Source organism: Silene latifolia, chromosome 7 (genome assembly GCF_048544455.1).
Source record: "Silene latifolia isolate original U9 population chromosome 7, ASM4854445v1, whole genome shotgun sequence".
Lineage (NCBI taxonomy): Eukaryota > Viridiplantae > Streptophyta > Magnoliopsida > Caryophyllales > Caryophyllaceae > Silene > Silene latifolia.
In genome coordinates this window covers 119,100,192-119,121,195 of record NC_133532.1, presented here as the reverse complement: position 1 = coordinate 119,121,195, position 21,004 = coordinate 119,100,192, and the positions used below count along the sequence as shown (strand labels likewise).

The following is a 21,004-nucleotide window of genomic DNA, read 5'->3' as shown; positions in this document are numbered from 1 at the left end:
TGATGTGTGAGCAGCGTACTGCGATTAGGTCTAGGAGCATTTTCGGTTTTGCTATGTCAACCACATGTCCCATGATGGTGACCTGTTTGGTCGGCGGCGTGTCGGGTATTGATGGCATCCCGAACTCCGGTTGGACTACACCGCGGTGGAGGGCCGTATGACTCGCACTGTTGAAAGTATCATCTTGGTAAAATGCGCTTTAGTCGATTCTGATGCATCTTAATGTTTCGACATTTTCTTAGCTTTTTGGGTGGGTTTTTGTTGGTTTTTTTTTTTTGTTTGGGAATGAATGTGACTAGCTTCTAGTGTCTATCCCCACAGACGGCGCCAATTGTTCCGGGTGTAATTCCAGAGCAAGTATCGTTACCACCCGTGGCTTGTAGAGTAATGTCTTTGGTTGGATTCTTCTCGTCCTTATCGTTCCTCTCGGCCTCTCCTGCAACAATGAACGAACTGAGGGCTTGGCTTTGTGCCAAGCGTACTCACTCCGACGCTCAAGTCAGTAAACTCAAAGGATTAAGTTGTGTTACTTGGCTAGATATGTATTGTAGAGAGATAAGGGAGATATTACCAGATGAATAGTGTATTTAGGTTAAGTTGTGAGATCCTTTCCTCAATGAAGGTTGAGGAGTATTTATAGGCTTTCACCTTTTGTCACGTAGTGGCCAAGTGGCCAAGTGGCTTATCAGGTGGAAAGACCGTTCTACCCTCGGCCGATGGACCTACGGCAGCCGTAGAGGGTCTTGGATGTGAGTACGCGGATATGTGCCCCGGTCGGGTTGCCATGCCGATACCGACTAGCGAGGCCGATGGGCTGCATCGGCTAGGCAGTCTAAGTCGTTGACTTGCTGTGGATATCTTTGACCTTGCTCAGTGTGTTGACTTGGTCAGCGGTGCAGAATATGCCCCATCAATTATCATTTTTTTTTTTAGATTTTTCCTTGAACACAATTAGTGTAATATTTTATTGTGTTTTTCCATTTATCTAAAAAACAGATAAACTGAACTTAATAGAGCTTATCATAAATGAAATGAGCTGAAATTAAGCGAGAAAGAACTTATAGCGAACTGATTAAAAATTTAACACCCCTGCAAACTTTCAATTCGGAATTAAAATGAATATCAGAATATGTACAAGATTACAGTTAATAAGTTAGAACTATGTTCATAAAGGCAATGTTAGCAAATGCAAAAAAACAGCAAGAAACTTTCTAATTAAGACCAGTCCCGGGTTTTTGGGTTGATACTATCCGAACCTAATTAAAGAATTTGAACTAATATCGTAAAACCTGAACTGAAACTAAACGGAACTAAACTAAATTTAACTCTAGCTCGAACTGAATTAAACTAAATTAATTTTTTTTATTTTTGTAAATAGGATAGAACTACATTATTAGATGAAGCTATTCCCCTTAATTTGATATTTCTACGGTTCTACCGTTCTAATGCTCCTTAATTAACCAAAAAGTCCAAAGAAATTGCTAAACAGCTACGAGTTTTGAGGGGTTTGTACATTTATTATTTGATATGGAGATAAACAATGGGGATAAACAACTTGCAGTTTTGAGGAGTTTACATTGTATAATGAGGTGATAACAATCGCTGAGCTAAGTATTTGGGTGATACGCAAAGTATTCAATGAAAGTTTCATTTACTATAACTATGTGATGTTTTACGTACGCATAAATAACTTAATTTACAAATTACTAAATTATATTCCATTAAAAAATTTATCTATAAATTTGAAAAGTGAAAACTTAAAGGATAAAACTTTAAAATAATTTGTAATTATTCTCTTATTCTAACAAATTGTAATTCTTATTCCTAGAATCCTTACATAAATGTAATTCTTAATCTTAAATAAAATTAATAAGATAAATTTTTGAAAAGAAAGAAACTTTATTGAAAGGTGCTCAAATTAATAGAATAGGAAGATTTATACGGAGTATCTTATTTGAGTAATTGAAATACAACTTTTACGTATAATTCAAAATGATATTAAAAAGTCTAAACAATTAGAGGAAGGACAAATTTGAAATCCGTGCAACGCACGGGCACAAAATCTAGTATATTAATGATCGTAGGTTTTCTATAAAGTCAAGTCTAATGAAATCAAGTCTAATACTACAAATTAAAGTGGCACATACATGCACATGCAAAAAAAAAAATTGGCACATACATGAATATGCAAACCAAAAAAATATCGCACATATATTCAACGGATTATCATAAATAACATATGACTAATAATACTCCGTATTTGGCACACAAGTTTTCTCTCTAAGAGCTGATTATAAATACTCATAAGACATTTTTCGTTCTCATCAAAAATGCTTAGTCTTTTCTCTATGGCATTCTTTTCATATTTTCATCACTGACAAGTATGCGAACTCTATAGGAGAAGATTAGTTCTTTCATATTCGTTTTCAATCGGGCAACAATACACAACGGTTTTATAGATCCTACGAGTGTTCATCTTTGTTCATAGCATTTACGGAATACATGTATGTCGAAGTTAGAAACCGACAAACCGTAACCTGCTCACCGTTGTAGGATGAGTTTTAAACTTTTATTTGGGATATGTATTTTGATAGTGTATTTGTATATATGTAAGGCTATAATTTTATTATGGTCTTTTGAATTTTTTCAAGGTCAGTACTCATTAGTATGCTCTATTTGTTTTCTTACTTATTGGCTTTTTGAGGTTTTGTATTTTTAAGTTCAAAAACAAATAAATAAACTGGGTTGAGAATTCTGAAATTCTTTAATTTTTTTCTGCCTACCTAATTAACGCCTTTATTAGATATTATTACAGAAAATTATCTTTGTTTGTAACATTGACGGGGTACATATAAACTATAGCTTTTTGCATTGAACAATCCAAAGGTGGTAACAAATAAACCAACAATAATATTATGAGTAGTGAGTTTGAGAAAGTGGCATGCAAAATCCCAACATCTTTCTCGAATTTATTAAAGATTGTGTTTGATAAACTTTTTTTTTTTAAAGATGGTGTTAAAAAAAATTTTTATAAGGTTGTGTTTGACATTAAAAAAAACATTAAATAAATTATAATGCATTTACATTTAAGATTATAGTATCTTATATAAGTTCCAATCAATTGAATATGGTAAGTATTTATAATATTATAACCATGAAAATGAAGATTCAAGAGCCATTGTATATGCTAATAAAGTAGCTTACCACTTTCAAAATTCTATGAAATTCTTATTTTATCGACAATTACTAAGGCCGATTATTGGCATGAATGGGAAAATGTAAAGTCAATAAAGAAACGTTACCACAAGAAAAACACAAATAATAGTCAAATTTAGATAGTGTAAAATAAACAACGGAAGAAAGTTATAAATTGTTTAAAGACATAGTTCAGTTAAATGAACTAAATATACACACTGACCGTTCGGATCGCCCATGTGGCGTTCTAACCTTGATTATAATCATTAACTACAACTAATCATTAAATATGGGCACATGAAAATAACGCATAAATCTCAAAAAATATTAATTATAATTTAACAAATATTACGGTATTTACTAAATTACATTAAATAACCTTTGGTATTTGAATTTAATTTTATTATAAGAATATTTTGATAAAAGTTCTAAAATGTAAATAATTTCGTTTATTGCAAAAACTACTTTCAATTGAGTATAATTTCCGTTATAATAGACATTTTGTAAGAAAATACGTGAGAAAGAGAGAAAAGATGCTTTTTTTTATTATTATCCTTAAAAAATTATTGTATACTTATTTATAAAACATTGATCATGCATAACTAACTAAGGCCTATCACTTATGACACATATGTATTTTATTTGAAAGCTTTGAAGTTAAACCTAAAAAACAAATATTTGAAAAAAATTAATCTATTTCTATTTATAATGAAAAATATTAAAAGTCATATATCAATTATAATATTTTTCTTCAATTATAACAATAAAATAATATTTTACTTCAATTATAATAATAAAATATTCAAACAGGCCGCGCGAAGCGCGGAATACTACCTAGTTTTATTTTATTTTTGAGGGAAATGTATTTGACTATTTACTTTTCTAAATAAACTTGTGTAGTACTGTAGTTATGGCCTTGTGGGTAACTCAGCCACTCAGGTAAGGGTGTGTAAAATTCGGTCTGGACAGGAAAAATGGATCGATTTGAACCGGAATTCATTGGTTCGGAATCAAAATTAAAAGTTACGGTTTGGTCTCCGGTTCAACATATCTAAGATTTTGGGAACTATTTTTTCCAATTTAGAACGAAATTATCATTATTTGATTTTTCTCTTAAAATTATATTTTAACCCGGTCAATCAATCGACCGAAATTTTTGAACCAAATTGGAAAGAGTGGACATATAATCACATAATCTAGTGCAACCGGTTCGTCTTGGACCGGAATGTTTCCTAACAGGACCGGTTCTAATCCAACTTTTTGTCGATTTCTATTTCGGTACCGGTTTTGGACCGGTGCACAACACTATATGAGACATCCATAAGGCTAAATCTGCGCCTGGTGATTTTTTTTGGGTCTAACGGAGCGTGTATTTAGTGACAGTACAATAGAGAGCAGGGCTATTGTCTACAATATCTTTGTCTTAACCATTAGACTAAGACATTTTCGATAATCTACCCCTGAATTGATGACTGATGAGAGGAAATAATTATCAGTTTGTACAATCAGTTTTTTTTCTACATTATGATACAGTTAAATGTTTGTAATTGTAAGATCATAGATCCATATTAGACTCTCTAATAAAATTAATTTATCTTCATAAATTGTTATTTAGGTGATCTATGTAACATGCATGTTAATATAAAAGCATAATAAGAAAGTATAAGGAAAAACAATTTCCTTACATTGATTTTGTGGTAAAAAGGGCACAAACTAGTTCACCTTACTAGCTTGTTCTTGAGCTTAAACCAAATGGAAGATCCTCCTTGCAAATCTTCAAAAAAGAAGATCTCCCTTCTTGTTGCACCCAAGAACTTACCCAAAAACCTTACTAATATTAACTAGATATTAAGTAAGATTACCCTTGATAATATGTACCAACTTTGTTCATATGCAAAAAACACTAATGAAGTAGTATACAAAAATGAACAACAATTTGGAGTATATATGGAGGAAGTGGCGGGTGGAGTAGGAAAAATGGTGGAGTGCATAATGTACCACTAATTAGTGCACAATGCACCATAAATTTAGTGCACAATGCACCACCTTAATGCATAATATCATAGTTGTGTTTTGTGCACACAACCATATACACAATTTACACGGTCCGTATTACCAATTTATGGGTCCATTTTGGTTCTTATATTTGTCACACAAATACGTGTAAATTTTATTTAAACATCGTTTTATGTTTAAATGCTTCCCGATTAATATTGTCAAACAAACACTCCGTAAATATATGTGTACAGCTACAAATATATTTTACGTACCAATACTAATCTCATTAGTCAATTAGTACCTATCTTAAAAATTAACTGCTTAATTATTAATTCCCGTCTCATATAATTTATTATTCAATTATCGCATAATTAAATAATAATTTCCGCGCCTCGAGTTCACAACTCAATATCTCTCTATATCGACTAACTTTTCAGTCTATTTATCAAGGGACTAAATACATTGTATCTCATACAATTAATTAGTAGTCAATTGGGTTCCGTTCCTTTAGGTGTGACCGAAAGGGGTCAGTTGATCACCGCCGTCTCACGACAATAACGTCAAACTCTAGTCAGCCAACTGCTATCGATTTTACGTTAATCAACTGGCGAGTATCAAATAATTAAATATCCGATGATATTCCATTAATGAGATTTAATATGTTAACGCACTATTGTGCGTGGAGGACACTAACTCCAACAGTAATATGTATGTTTTTCTCGCTCGTCGTATCATTATTGTTGAATTATAAACAATAATGATAAAAGAGAAAATCTATTCGAACAAAATTTAACAAAATAAAGTGTGCGAATAATAATATTGTTATGACCCATTCTAGCACGACACATGATTCGCACGGCCCAACACGGACACGACACGACATGGGTCGTCCTTAGGCTGCAAATTGAGAAAATAGGTCGTGCCTGGACCACGATTCTTGACTCTAACTCAATCCAAAATTCGTATAATTCCGACCAGTACGAACTCAAAGAGATCTGAGACGTAAAGAATCCAAAATAAGCGAACCCAAAACCTGCTCTCTTGACCCGTTGGACATGTCTAGGTAGGAAGTATCAAATACGAAATACTCTTATTAACATGAATTACCTTATTTAACTCGAATTAGGAGGAGTGTCCGTGTTACCTAGGTGGGTTTACTAGGTTAAATGTTCGACACGAGGAGGCCGATTAAAAGAAGTGTCCGTACTTGCTTAATCATGACTCCGTATATATTTTTCCTAATTACCACACCGACATCCCACCATCCGAGTTATCAGAGTGAACCACCCTCTACCAATTGATTAATGTGTGTCAGATGGCACATGGACCTCGGCCGTTTTGAAAAAAAGAGAGTGTCCACTTTAATTTCAACGAGATTATATCCTAAAACCAATCGACAATGAATAAAATAACTCTTTTAACTTACAAAGTATATTGCATCTCTCTTTTTGACGATTTTCACGCTAATATTGTTCCATCTTAAATTCTTAATGCCATTTGAGTAGATTGTAACCAAAAAAAAAAAAAAAAAAAAAAACTTCAATCAAAAGCATATGCAGAAGATGATGAGCCAAACCCTTAGATCTATCCCTCGTTCACACTTTTTAATTCCTTCAACAAAGATACACAAATTCTGCGCCCACAATTTTAAAATCTGGGTAATGATAATTACCTGATTTTGATGATTTAAAATAGACAATTTAGAAAATCAACTGGGTTTGAAGGAAACAGAAGATGAGCAAATCAAGTTTGGGTAATGATGATCGACGCGGTTGATTGAAACGACGCCCTTAAATCCGGGAAAAATTATGGGTAAGGATGGTTCATTGTCTCTATCTCTTTTTTTTTTTTTTGTTTTTTTGGAAGTTGATTCGTTTAACGCCAATTAATTTAAATTGTTTAGATTAATTAAAATTTAGTTTAAGAAAACCGTCTAAAAAATTCTTCCAACCAATTGTTTGAAGTAATTATTAACATTGTTTCTACTTTATTAGAATTGTGAAGATTCCTAAATTTGGCCCCATTCCAAACGTTAGTGTAATTACAGTCTTACAGTAGACAATTGCAAGCTCATTGACGTTGAAGTTGATGTGAACACTCTTTTTGACAATTTGACACTACAAGTTTTATGTCGGCATACACCAAAAGACAATTTTCCAACTATAGGCTAGGACCCAGGACCACTACCAGTAATATTTCGTTTAGGAAAATTCCTGTCTCTTTCGGGATGGAGTACGGTACTCTTTACACCTAAGTCATTAAAATATTTCATTTAGTGGATTGGCTTGAGGGTAAGGAGTACCGTACTCACGGACACGAGAATTTTTCTTTCGTTTATAAATTTTCATAAATTGTAAAATGAGACTGTTTCATTCAGTTAAATGGCCTAAAAGTTTGTTTTTTAATGATCGATAGTCCCACCGAATCATTACTGATAAATTTTAACTTAGACCTCTTAGATGTTCCTTGTATTTTCCCCTTTATTTTATTTGAATGTAGCCTTAAATAAGGACGGCCTTAAACTAAAAATGATGAAATAAATTCCACAAATTCTTATTAGTAACGAGCATATTCGTTTGAGTCAAATATCACCTACATAGAGAGTATAACGATAAATCACTCGTCACTTCCTGGCCACTCTTATTTTTGTGACGGATATAGTGTACTTGCCATACTGTACAATTACCGAAGAAATTTAATGTCCGACTTTTCTTCATTGATTTTTTACATGTTTTTTTAAAGAATTCTACTACTAAATATCCAACTCTTATCTTTTACTCTTTCTGTGCTCTGTACTTCTTTCTATTCCCAACCCATCCCATAAACCATCAATATTGAAAAGCTTGTGTTTACTTGAACCTTATTAATACATTGTGATGGCTGAAAAGGCGGCCCTCAGCTTGGCGACTGATGCCGCTAAGGCCATAGGTCAGCTGTTAATGGATCGAACCATAGAAGAGATGCAGTTGATGTGGGGTCTCAAGGATGAGCTTGAAAAGCTTAAGACCAAATTCTCAAACCTCCAGCTCTTTCTCAAGGACATAGAGAGTGCCAAACATGCTGATAAGAGAGGTCAGGTCAATGATTGGGTTCTGAGAGTCAAGGATGCGGCTTATGTTGCTGATGATATCATTGATGATTACGACTATGAAATCATCCGCAGGGAACACGAGCAGAAAGAGCGATTTGTGAAACAGTTCAAAGACTTTTTCACTCGTAACAACTCCATCGTATTTCGCATTAGGATGTCTCGCAGGGTTCGTGATGCCCTAGCCATGTTTGATGAACTCGACAAGAACGCCCAAAACATGGGTCTCAAACAGTTGCAGATCACAGCAGGCGGGATCGCAGGGACATCTGCAAACAATGACGAAGGTAGCGACATATTGAGTCAAGCTCGACGACATGCATCTGCTAGTGCCGCTGAATTTGTGGGAAGGGAGGAAGAGATGAAGAAATTGATAGAAATAATGTGCCGCCCAAGTAATGAGGAAGCTCACATTTCTACGGTTGCCATCCGCGGAATAGGAGGTAAACTTACTATATGACTTCAAACTTCAATTATTTGTACTGTCTTCCATTTTTGTATGCCAAATCATGTCGTATTAATCATCTGTCATTACCATGAGTCTTGACAACATGTAATCATGTATGGTCAAGTTATCAAAAGACAAAAGCTACCATTACTGCATTTTGAGGTTATATTGAGTGCATATTGGGGCTAGAGTAGGCAACGGGCCGTGCTGGGCCGTTCTGCGTGCCGGTCCGTCGTGCCTTCCCCCAAAATTGGCCGGGCTTAGGCACGGATTTCCGAAGAAAATTGCGTCGGAGCCCGTCTCAAGCCCAGTCATGCCCTTGCCCGTGTTTCCTCGATTTTCTCGTCGGGCCATGCTCTAGGCCGTGCTGCCTACCAGCCCGCGACCCTTTATGCCAACTCTAATTGGGCTGGTCAAACGTACGGGTGGGCTTGGGTTGAGCCTGGCTAGCCGAACCCGCACACGGCCCGAGGTAGGAAGCGGGACGGGCTACTGGCCCGGCGTAGCATTAAACTACCCTAATGACCGAACATAAAGATCGATTAAATCCAATGATAATCACCTCGATCAATTTGTGCAATCTCTTACTCGAATCAAAATCATAATTCACGGAAACAAATCACCATCGATATTTATCTTAACATGGTAAATTCTTTTTCAACAATTATGATCTATTATGGGCGAAATCAATGTCTAGTGTTAACTATTCGAAAATTATCATGAATTCACTCTTAGGATCACTTGCCTAGTTGCCTGCCATCTCATTAGTTTTTATTATGCTCACCATCTTCAAAGAGAGAAGAAAAAGGGTACTTTTATACGGGCCGGCCGGGAGATTGCAAGGCCCGATACCAAATATAATATGGGCAACACTCAAAATAGCACTCTTATATTTCCTTACTTACAATCCAATAAATTCACAAATCACAATTACAAAACTTCTAGAAAGGGAAGCGTTTCTTTTAGGGTATTGCTCTTTCATGCACATGATTTACTCAATTACTAGCATTGATCCCGCGAGAATGCGTGGTTTTTTAGATAGGCATATTAGAGAAACTAATAATAATTACTAATAGTATTAACTTCAATTGAAATCTAGTTATAAATTTTACTATTAATAATGTTTTGTATTAAGAGATAGAAAATAGAAGGTTCAATACTTTTAATTCTTGTCGCTTTTTATCAAAAAAATAACATTTTATGTAATTTTTTTTATAACAAATCTATATATAATAATAAAATTTTAAAACAGGCCGCTCGAAGCGCAGATACTACCTAGTGTAAAATATAAACGACTTATAATATGAAATTGAGGGAGTATAGTATAATACGGAATATTAATAAATTGGCGGACTAACTACTAAAAGGCGCAAATGCCGCAAATTTTAAGGCACTAAATGAACATCTTTTATTTCAAAAGTTTCATGCTAAACTAAATTTTGTAATGACAAAACAATTATCTATTAAACTACTTGTGAATTGACGAAAAAGAAAATAAGAAAGGTTATTAAGAATCGGAGGGAGTATTTCTTTTGATAATCAATCTACAACTTTTAAGAAGAGTGTTCTTTTCGGCTGCCAAAAAAAAAAAAACTTTTAAGAAGAGTGAAAATTTAGTGGAATAGAAAATTATGGAAGTTTAATACGGAGTATTTTGTTGGGGAAGATACGATTGAGGATGGCTAAAAATAAAGAAATTTTTAATAGGGTAAATTTATATCTTATACCTAGAATACCAGTTGCTTGTTTACGTTTTTTTTATTTAGATGTCTTAGGTATTTTAGATTATGTATTTTCTGTTGTGAAGTTGATTCTTCTCATTCCATGAATACTTTTCACTTTTCTGTAGTTTATATTACGTCTCTCATTTCTTTAATCTTGCTTTGTGCCAAAACTTTTGGTATGTGATTCAAATATTATCCTGATGATATTTTACTCAAACTTCTAAAAATCAAAATCTATTACGTATGGAAAGACTATTTCTTTCAAACGAATGACGGTGGTGTTTAGCTTTCGTAAACTTGAAATTATAATTGACACGCAGTATTTTGGTTTTTTAGTAATTTTAGCTTTATTATTACTCCCACCGTTCCGGTTATTTGTTTTCCTATTCCATTTTGTGTGTTCTGTCAATTATTTGCCTTTCTATTTTAGAAATATCTTTGATAGGCAATTGGATCCTTCACACTCAATTTAGGACACTCAATTTAGCCTAATGCACTTGACATCTAATGATTGTCTCCCTCCTATTTCCTTGGTTTTTGTACCAAATCAAGGCAACAAATAACCGGAACAGAATACTATATACTACACTATTAAGAGATTCTCATGTACAAATAAAATACTCATCTTCAAAGTCATCAATCAATACTATATATTAATTCCAGAAATCAAGGGACTTCAATGTAATTAAAGAAAGTTATACAAATTAATTATACTATATAGTTTTAAATCAATAACACCGTGTGATGGACCCGATTAAGGGATCTCAATGCAAATATTATATAGGTTGGGTTAAAATTAAATTATATAAGAGCTTGGTAATTTTCTTAAACATGGTCAATTTCCTTAAAATAAAATAATTAAATAATTAATTAATTTTCCTTAATATTTATAGAAGACTAGAAGATGGTAATTTCCTTAAAATAAAATAATTAATTAGTATAAACATGCACACTTATGGTATTAATTATTATCATCATAAAATTATATATTAAATTTAAAATCTATGCAACTTTATTAAACTTTATAGTTTATTAGATGTATAGAGATGTTAATTATTTAACATACAAAAATATAATAAGTAGGTTATAAATAATTCAATTTAGATTCCATAATATATAATAGGGTTATTTGATATGAATAATCCAACCTATGCTTGTCCTTCTCATAATAATCCATACTTAAGTTTAACCGAAAAAAATCCGAATTATCGCATCATTTAACTTCGGTTGAACTTGTGGATAGGAGACCTAGTGTACCGGTTCCCTTAACTTCTTAAGCATAGATCACCCCTTCCTACCTCGCTTAAACAAAGGAAACCCAAAAATTAAAAGAAAAACTCTACCAGTTTAGTTGACCCTTAATTATAATGCTACCCTTAATTATAAATTTATAATTACCCCTTCATCCCTTCACAAGCTCACAGAACCCACCCCTTATCCCTCACCATATCACCACCGCCACAACCACCCACGACACTTATGCCCACTTCACGGCCCATCTGCATCTACTCGAACACCAATACCCCACTACTCTGTAAACTATGCCACCCATCAGCGGCTTCCATTTTTATCTTTTCCGACCACCACTAAATGCATCATCACCATCAATACAGAACCCTTCCTCAGATCTATTTTTTTACCCCCTTATCCTCGCCGTCAACTGCCTCGCTTACCGCTTACCGATGGTGGTGTTTAAGTGAGGGTGTGAGTGCGGTGGTTACTGGTTAGCTTGGTGGTTGTAGTGGGGACGAGATGTTGGATGGTTGTCGAATAAATGGAATTAATGGATATGATTGTCAAATAAGTGGAATTATGTGTTGTGTTTAGGACGGGAAGGATGTTTCTTGGGTTTACTTGTTTTTGGCTGAGAGTGATTGAATTTCAGGAAAATTTAAAATAAAGGAGGAAAGTGGAAGAATGGAAGATTGACAAAATGAGGAAGAATGGAGGAAAAAGATGGGCGGACAAACCAGGAGAATTAAGAAGAAAAAAATGGGACCACACCAAATGACCTGATAGGATAACTGTTACAACAGGTCAAAATTTGGCCAAGTTCAATAGAAGTTAAATGACGCATTAATTCGGATTTTTCTCAGTTAAATTGAAGTATGGATTAATATAAGAAGGTTAGACATAGATTGGATTATTCCTATCAAATAACCCTATATAATATTGCATAATTCTTTCGATTTGACTTAATGCATATATGTAATATATTTATATAAATATATAATCCTCTTAAAATTACATGCCTAAGTAGTAAAAGTAATTTCGTCAGTAAAGAAAAGAATTGTAGTAACATTGAATATAGTTATATGATAGTAATCACTCATTTGAATAGTAAAAGTAACAATATTATCAACGAGATTAGTGAGGGTGGTAGAAACAACAACGGGAGTAGTGAAATAATCAATATTAATGCGACAATAGTGAAAGTAACAATAATTACGGCGGGAGTAGTGAAATTATCAATATTAATGCGGCAGTAGTGACAATAACAATAATTACGGCGGGAGTAGTGAAAGTAACAATGATTACGGGCAAGTAGTGAAACGTTATTACTATTGTTTCATTAATAAGAGTAAAATATTAATAGCGGGAGTACTGAATTTGTCTCAAAATTTATTTCATCGTAATTTTAGGATATGATAAAAAATATATTAATGATAAATTTATGGGTTATGCAATTTTAAGTAATTTTATTTAATGAAAAAAAAAATTAATGGTAAGTAGAGGTAGCCCGGGAACGAGAGTAGTGAAATAATCAATATTAATGCAGCAGTAGTGAAAGTAACAATAATTACGAATGCGGCAGTTGTGACAGTAACAATAATTACGGCGGGAGTAGTAAAAGTAACAATGATTACGGACAAGTAGTGAAATGTTATTACTATTGTTTCATTAATAAGAGTAAAATATTAATAGCGGGAGTAGTGAATTTGTCTCAAAATTTATTCCATCGTAATTTTATGCTATGTTATAAAAAATATATAAATAATAAATTTATGTGTTATGCAACTTTAAGTAATTTTATTTAAAAAAAAATTTAATGGCAAGTAGAGTAGCCCGGGCGAAGCCGGGCACCAATACTAGTATAGTGTAATCTTTGTACCATAGTAATAATTAGTAATATTAGTAATAGTTTGTAGTTAAGTAAGACCATCTAACTATAATTAGTGTAATCTTTAACCCTTCTATTATCGTTTCATCTAACTATAAGTTGACTAATGATCATAAAATTGTGAGAACGTGTTATCTAACATTAATTTTTACATCTACGGAGTATATTATTATATTTTATCATGCACTTCTTGAATGATTTATACGTGTATATTGCAGCAATTGTAAAATAAAAGTATATAACGAATGTAACAAACTCATAATCTCAGGTGTGTTTGCTAGGTGTGTTTGGTAGAACTAAAAAGGTAGCTAAAACCTTAAAAAGATAGCTAAAACCTTAAAAGATAGCTGAAAACTGAAAAACTAACTGAAATCTGAAAAGGTAACTGATAAGGTAGCTGAAAAGTAGGGACTGATAAAGTAGCTGATAATGGTGCTGTTTGGCATTGCTTGTGTAAAATAGCTTTTCATTTTTAGAAGGAGCTCATTCACAAGCTACTTTTGGAAAAAGTTTTGGTTGTTTAGCCATATTTTTGTAAAAGTGTTTTCTTATAAAATTTATATGTTTGGCCTTACATGTGTGTGAGTACTATTACTTTCACTTCTCCCGCCGTCATTATTTATTCTTTTACTACTCTCGCATTTATTATTGTTAATTTCACTACTCCCGTTACTGCTAGTATGACTTTCATTACTTCCGTTGCTATATATTATTGTTGTTTTTATTACTATCATAATAGTTGATTATCTAGCTGTATTAAAGTTATAAATTTAAATAAATCCGAAATATTAGATTAGAATATTATTTAAGAGCAATCATTATTATTACTAATTAAATTACAGATCTAATGAATTATGAAATATTATATTTTTTGGAAATCTGAATTGATTTACTTACCTTTTAATAGTTTCCAAAATATAACATATAATTATATTATATTTATGTATGTTACATAATTAACATATTTATACTAATTAATACCATAAGTGGGACCTATTTATTTAAGGAAACTCGCCATATTCTAATATTCTCTAAATTTATACTTTTAACCAAAACTAAATAATATTTACATTGAAGTCCCTTGTTCAGGTTCATCACATGGCGCTAGCGATTTAAAACTATATAGTATAATTAATGTGTATAGATTTATTTAATTACATGGAAGTCCATTGGTTTCTGGAATTATATTTAGAGCATGTTTGGTCTTGATTCTCAAAAATGAGTTTTTGTTTTTCAAGTTTAATTTTTCTAAAGCAAAAACAACAAATAGCTGCTTCTATTTCTATGAACAAAAATATGAATTTTTAGGTTTTGATAATTTTTTTTAAACTTTTAGAAAACCATGTGTTTGGCCAAAAAGTATTTTTGAGTTCAAAAACACTTTTACAAACTAGGCCAAACACACACTTAGTATTGATAGTCATTTGCATTTTTATTTTTGGTGAAAGAGAAGCGGGATTGACACCATTGTTCCTTAACTTATTCATGAAGCAAATTGACACCATTGTTCCTCACTGTGTAATCAACCTCACATGATCATATCTGTCTCTAATACTTTGTTTGAGAGTTAATTTTTGAGTGTTAGTATATCTCTCTGTATTCCGACAAGACGTATCAAAGTACAAATATGTCTCTATAAAATGAAAAGCACAAATTGTTATTTAAGACGGATTGAGAGTTAGTATATCTCACTTTGTAATCGACAAAACGTATCAAAATACAAATATGTCTCCATATAACGAAAAGTTGAAGATAATTTTTGAGAGTTAGTAAATATTTAGATACTTTGTTTGACTGACTATTTGGTTTGATCCTATACGCGTTAATAGGTCTTGGCAAGACGACCTTCGCAAGATGCCTATATGACAGCAAGGATATTGAAGCTCATTTTGAGAAAAAGCTTTGGATAACCGTGTCCGACAATTTTACCATCCTGAGAATCCTGAATGAGATGCTTGAATACGTTACATCAAATAAAGGAAATTTGTCCAACATAGATGCAATCATAAACAAACTTCAAGAAAATTTGAAGAATAAAAAGTATTTGCTTGTCCTTGATGATGTATGGTGCGACAATCAAGAGCTATGGAGTTCCCTGAAAAATGCATTGGAGAGGATCGGGGGACTTCCGGGATGTCTGATTTTAATCACCACTCGTCTCAAAGAAGTCACAACGGGATCCCAAGCTGTATACACACACTCGTTAAGAGAACTATCACAAGGGGAAGGTTGGGCTCTTTTAAAGCAGAGAGCTTTGGTAGGTGTGACGTATCCAAATATATCTGAATTTGAGGAAATTGGAAAAAGGATTGTTGAAAAGTGTAAAGGCGTCCCTTTAGCCATAAAAGCAATCGGAGGTATACTTATATCGAAGCGGATTCCAAGTGACTGGGAATCAATAGAAAAAAGTGAGATATGGGATTTGCCACAAAATGATGAAAACCAGATCCTCCCATCACTAAGATTAACCTTCGACCATTTACCATCTCCTGCTATAAAGCAATGTTTTGCTTACTGTCCTGCTTTTTGTCATAAAGGCAGGTGGATGCAAAAAGATAAGTTGGTGGATATCTGGTTGGCTCAGGGTTTCCTTCATGGATCTGAAATTAAAAACTTGACAATGGAGGAAATTGGCAAGAAGTATCTAATGGTTTTGCTGAATTATTCATTGCTAGATGAAGTAAAGGGTGTAGAACAGGTATATATGATGCACGATTTAGTTTACGATCTTGCCGTGGATGTTTCTGGGAAAGATTTGTTGTTCTGGAAACCAAACGATCATCAGCAAATTGACAGTTGTCGCCATTTAGTTATTGATACAAAAGATGTTGAAGCTCTATCCAACATTCCTATAACAAAGACACTAATAAAGCTGAGAACAATTTCTTATGGACTCCCACACAATGTGTTAATCCATGCAAAGTACCTGCGTACTCTATCAGTCGATGGATGCGACATAAAAGAGCTGCCTTCTTCCATTGGTTTGCTTAAACATCTTAGATTCCTCAGTCTTTCAGGTAATCCAATCGAAACATTGCCAGATTCAATCGGGAAACTTTACCTTTTACAAACACTCAGACTTCTTGGTTGTGACTCTATGAAGGTCCTACCAAAAGTATTGTATAGGTTGACCAACTTAATTCATATCCCAACAACTACTCCCATGATCGCATCTCAAGGATTACGAGAGTTAACTAACCTCCACACCTTACCTCATCTTGCTTTGGGTGATGATGAAGATGGATGGTCTATTGACGAACTCGGGGGTCTGCATAAGCTTATGGGCGAGATCCATATCTCTGGTCTAGAACATGTGAAAACTAAGGAGAATGCAAGGAAAGCTGACCTTGCTGGAAAAGCTAAGGTTTCAAATATAACCCTAGCTTGGTCCAGGTACAGAGAGGAAATTAGCGGTGGGAGCTATGATGAAGATGTTCTGGATGGCCTTCAACCTCACCCAAACATAACATCTCTGGAACTTCAAAACTTCTTTGGTCTGAAGTTTCCTTCTTGGATGGCGAGGATGGCAGTTGTGTCAGAGGGTGGTTCCCCCTTGCCGCTTAAAAATCTGACATCTTTGAAGCTACTGAATTGCAGTAGATGCGAGAGGCTCCTTACACTAGGACATCTACCTTGTCTGAAATATCTGGTTTTGCGTAGACTCAAAGTGGAAAGCATAGGAATCGATTTCTATGGTGCTCCTCTGAACGAGAGCAATAACAAGGTTAATCGTGTGTCATTCCTATCTCTGACAGAGCTTGAGATATCCGATTTCAAATCACTGAAGACATGGGTCTTGCCATCCACAGGAGAAGAAACAATTGTATTTCCTCTTCTTGATGTTATTAAACTTGAAGATTGTCCTGAGCTAGAAACAATTCCCGCCTTGGATTATTTCCAATCCCTTAAAACACTACAACTTTCAAATGTTGGCATCCAATCGTTGGAGATTACCAAACAAAATCCCTCGTCTATGTTGTCACCTGAAGTGAACTTGAAGCTTCAGACACTGGAGATAGATGAATGTGAGAATCTTATGTCTTTACCTAGTGAGCTGCAGTTCGCTGGATCTCTCCAGACAATGATTGTGAGAGATTGCCCTGCCCTTACTTCCCTGAGCAACCTCTTTATTGGTAGATGTGAAAAACGCGCTTCTTTAGCAACGTTCACGATAGAGGGTCGAACACCAGATTTCAGCAATAGCAGTGTCAATCATGTATCATTTCCATCTCTGATAGAGCTTCAGATTACTGGTTGCAAAGCGTTGAAGACATGTGTCCTGCCACCCTCAGCAGATGCAACAAATGTTTTTCCTCGTCTTGAGGTTCTTGAAGTTATAAATTGTCCTGAGCTGGAAACATTGCCTACACTGAATTCCCAATCCCTCAAGAAAGTAGAGATAAAGAATCTTGGTATCCGATCCTTTTCAATAGCGTCACCAACTGCGAACATGAAGCTTGAGATTCTGGAGATTTATAAATGTGAGAAGCTTGTGTCTTTACCCAGTGAGCTGCAGTTCGCTGCATCTCTCAAGACAATGAAAGTGAGATCTTGTCCTGCTCTTACTTCTCTTCCAAATAATCTTTTCAACGGACTCGCTTCCCTAAGCGACCTCCGTATTTCCAGATGTAAAGCACTAAGTAATATCCCTTCCAGCTTGGAAAAATGCACGTCTTTGGCGATGCTCATGATAGGTGACTGTCCATCTATAAAAGATCCAACGCCAGATTTCAGCAAGTTGAAGGGTCTAAAAGAGCTATCTAAAAGTGGAAATCCCATAAAGTTGATGATTTCCATGTTCAAGGCGGTTGAACATCTTCCTAACCTAACGAATTTGACAACCGGCGGGTTCAGTGACGAAGAGGAACAAGAATTATACTTCTCTGATGTGTCTCCCATTCTACAAAATCAATCTCTCCGTAAATTAATTTTGAAAGGAAGCCCAAATATCAAGTCTCTACCTGAACAGCTTCAACTTCTCACTCAGATTAAATATTTGTGGATATGGGACTTTGATGACTTGGAAGAACTTCCAGAATGGGTGGGTCGTCTTTCATCTCTTGAGGTATTATGGTTGATACAATGCAAGAAATTGAAAGATATACCATCAAAGGAGGTTTTCTTACAGATGACACGATTAAGGGAACTGGATATTTCGGATTGTCCAATCCTAGCTGAAAGTTGTGACAAAGATAATGGCTCTGATTGGACCAAGATCTCGCATATCCCCTCTATTGAGATTCTATAAATTTAGAGGCAATTCAAAACATCAAGTGAATCGTAAGTATATTGACTATTTACTTTCTAGACTTGTGTAGTTGTGTCTTGTGTGTAGAGCCTTAGAGGTTGGCAAAATTTGTTCCAGACCGGAATTAAAAATCCACAGCAGTTTACGGTTTTGATTTTTTTCTTAAAGATTATATTTTACGGAAAATTTACGTGATAATCTCGAACTTTGCCATTTTAGATGTGTTATCCAACTTTTTAAGTTTGTGTACATAATACCCTCTATATTTAATTTTCATGCACAACATGCCCTTTTTATCGCTATAAAAAAACTCAATTGCGCATAACTCCTAGACTTGAATTTGGAATCGACCAATTTTTTTTTTTCCTAAAATGATTATTTCTTCATAATGTACAATTTGAGAAAAACAATTGTCGACTGACATTTTATAGTGTTTTTTTAAAGAAAATCTCAAATCAACCATATCTTCGATCTTAAATTTCTGAATGACCATTTTTGTTTTATCAATTTATAGATCCCAAAGAGGTAATTATTAGAGAATATTAGGTAGAATATTATATTAGGAATATTAGGAAAATCTATTATGGTTGAGATAATATATTTGTTAGGATATTATCCATGTGGAATATCTTTGGATTATTCTACAAGGCAGTCTACTATATATTGTAATCGTCTAAGTCAATAATGATCACCTCATTCAGTTATAATCTCTATTATATTATTAACATGGTATCAGCTTAATCGATCCTCTAACAAATCCTTCCGTGCTTAATCCGCCGGCCGGAGATAGCGTTCTTATACCATCTCCGGCGGGTATTCCTCTACGTAAAACAGTAGGAGCCGTTTTCTTTCATTGTTCAATGAATAAAAGCAGTAGTATTATTATTTTTTAATAAACAATAAATTAAAGGCCCTTTTCCCTAGCCTTTCGTCTCCCTCAACTATACTCCACCAACCCTTACCACTCACCCACCAAACACGGCCAACCGCGCCACCTTACCTGACCACAAATCCCGCACCAATACACCCTAGCCAAACCCCATAACCCTACCGCACTCACAACCCCACCCTTCATCCGCCACACGATCTGACCAACACATCGCCTCAGCCACGATTTCTGGAACATTGAACTTATCTAAGTCTATGTTGAACTCAGGTTTAATTATTCTTACGGGTACATCTTCCTGCAGTACCACGACTTAAAGTCTCCTTTCCAAAAAAAAAAAAATATGTAAACCACGATTAGTTTTTTTTTTGTTTGGTTGCCTTGTTCAGCTGTGCCTGATTTCTAGTCTGAACTGAGCACTGTTTCTTTTATGGCTACCAATGGTTAGGTTACGGAAGGAGGGGAGAACTTTAGTGTTGGACAAAGACAACTGTTAAGTCTTTCTCGAGCCTTGCTCCGTAAGTCCAAGATTCTTATTCTTGATGAAGCAACAGCTTCTGTGGATGTTGGAACTGATGCTTTAATTCAGAAGACAATAAGAGAAGAATTCAGATGCTGCTCAATGCTCACTATTGCTCATCGACTCAACACCATCATTGATTCTGACAGGATTCTAGTGCTTGATGCTGGTCAGGTAATTTGCAGATTTTTAGTCTTCCATGTTTCAGAAACTTGTGGTGGAAAGGGCTGTTAACTCATGCTAGGCACATTAATTTGGGATGGCGACGGTATTTTTATCAAGCAAAATGGTTGTTTCATGGCACTTGATTTTCTGGTATCCTTTAAAGACACTCTTGTTTTATCGTCAGGTTGCTGAATTTGATACTCCAGAGAATCTATTGCTAGATGAGAACAGCACTTTCTATGACATGGTTCAGAGAACTGGCAGTGCCAACGCTCAGTATTTGCGCAATCTAGTACTTGGAGGTGGAGGGGAAGACAACTCATCCATTTGAAGTAGCCGCATAATGCGAGAAGGATGCAGCTACGACTCTCCAAGAAGTTCTGGAGGGAAGGCATGTGAAACCATTGATGAAATTTCGATATCAGCTCGATCTGCACTAAATCCAGAATCTCTTTTGAAGCTCCATTTACTTTAGTGACTAGCAACAACTTAATTATGGCAAGTCTTGATTCTCATTCTTCATTATTTAGAAAAATATTGGAATTTGCACATTAATGGTACGGAAAACTGGTCTCTCAATAACTTATTAAAAGACCGTCTCTGCTAAGTTT

At 34.5% G+C, this 21,004-nt stretch overlaps 1 protein-coding gene across 3 annotated transcripts; it reads left to right on the top strand.

The window, feature by feature from the left end:
* The first annotated feature begins 6,642 nt into the window (after positions 1–6,642).
* On the top strand, positions 6,643–20,975 carry LOC141592737 (putative disease resistance protein RGA3). Of its 3 annotated transcripts, XR_012521215.1 has the most exons (5): positions 6,643–7,005; positions 8,082–8,724; positions 15,404–18,854; positions 20,157–20,402; positions 20,578–20,975. XR_012521215.1 is itself a non-coding variant. In XM_074413527.1 (2 exons), the coding sequence occupies exons 1-2, from the start codon at positions 8,070–8,072 to the stop codon at positions 18,820–18,822; spliced, it is 4,074 nt and encodes a 1,357-aa protein (XP_074269628.1). In that variant the 5' UTR covers positions 7,784–8,069; the 3' UTR covers positions 18,823–19,020. The 3 variants fall into 3 exon arrangements, 1 of the variants encoding a protein (XP_074269628.1); XR_012521214.1 differs by lacking the exon at positions 6,643–7,005 and having other exon boundaries at positions 7,784–8,724; XM_074413527.1 differs by lacking the exons at positions 6,643–7,005; positions 20,157–20,402; positions 20,578–20,975 and having other exon boundaries at positions 7,784–8,724; positions 15,404–19,020.
* The last annotated feature ends 29 nt before the right edge of the window (positions 20,976–21,004 follow it).

What these genes read in the sequence shown, in the direction of transcription:
- LOC141592737 (XM_074413527.1), top strand. Translation starts at nt 8,070, where the DNA reads ATGGCTGAAAAGGCGGCCCTCAGCTTGGCGACTGATGCCGCTAAGGCC. An exon ending in TGCCATCCGCGGAATAGGAG is followed by an intron (nt 8,725 to 15,403) that starts GTAAACTTACTA and finishes ACGCGTTAATAG; the next exon opens with GTCTTGGCAAGACGACCTTC.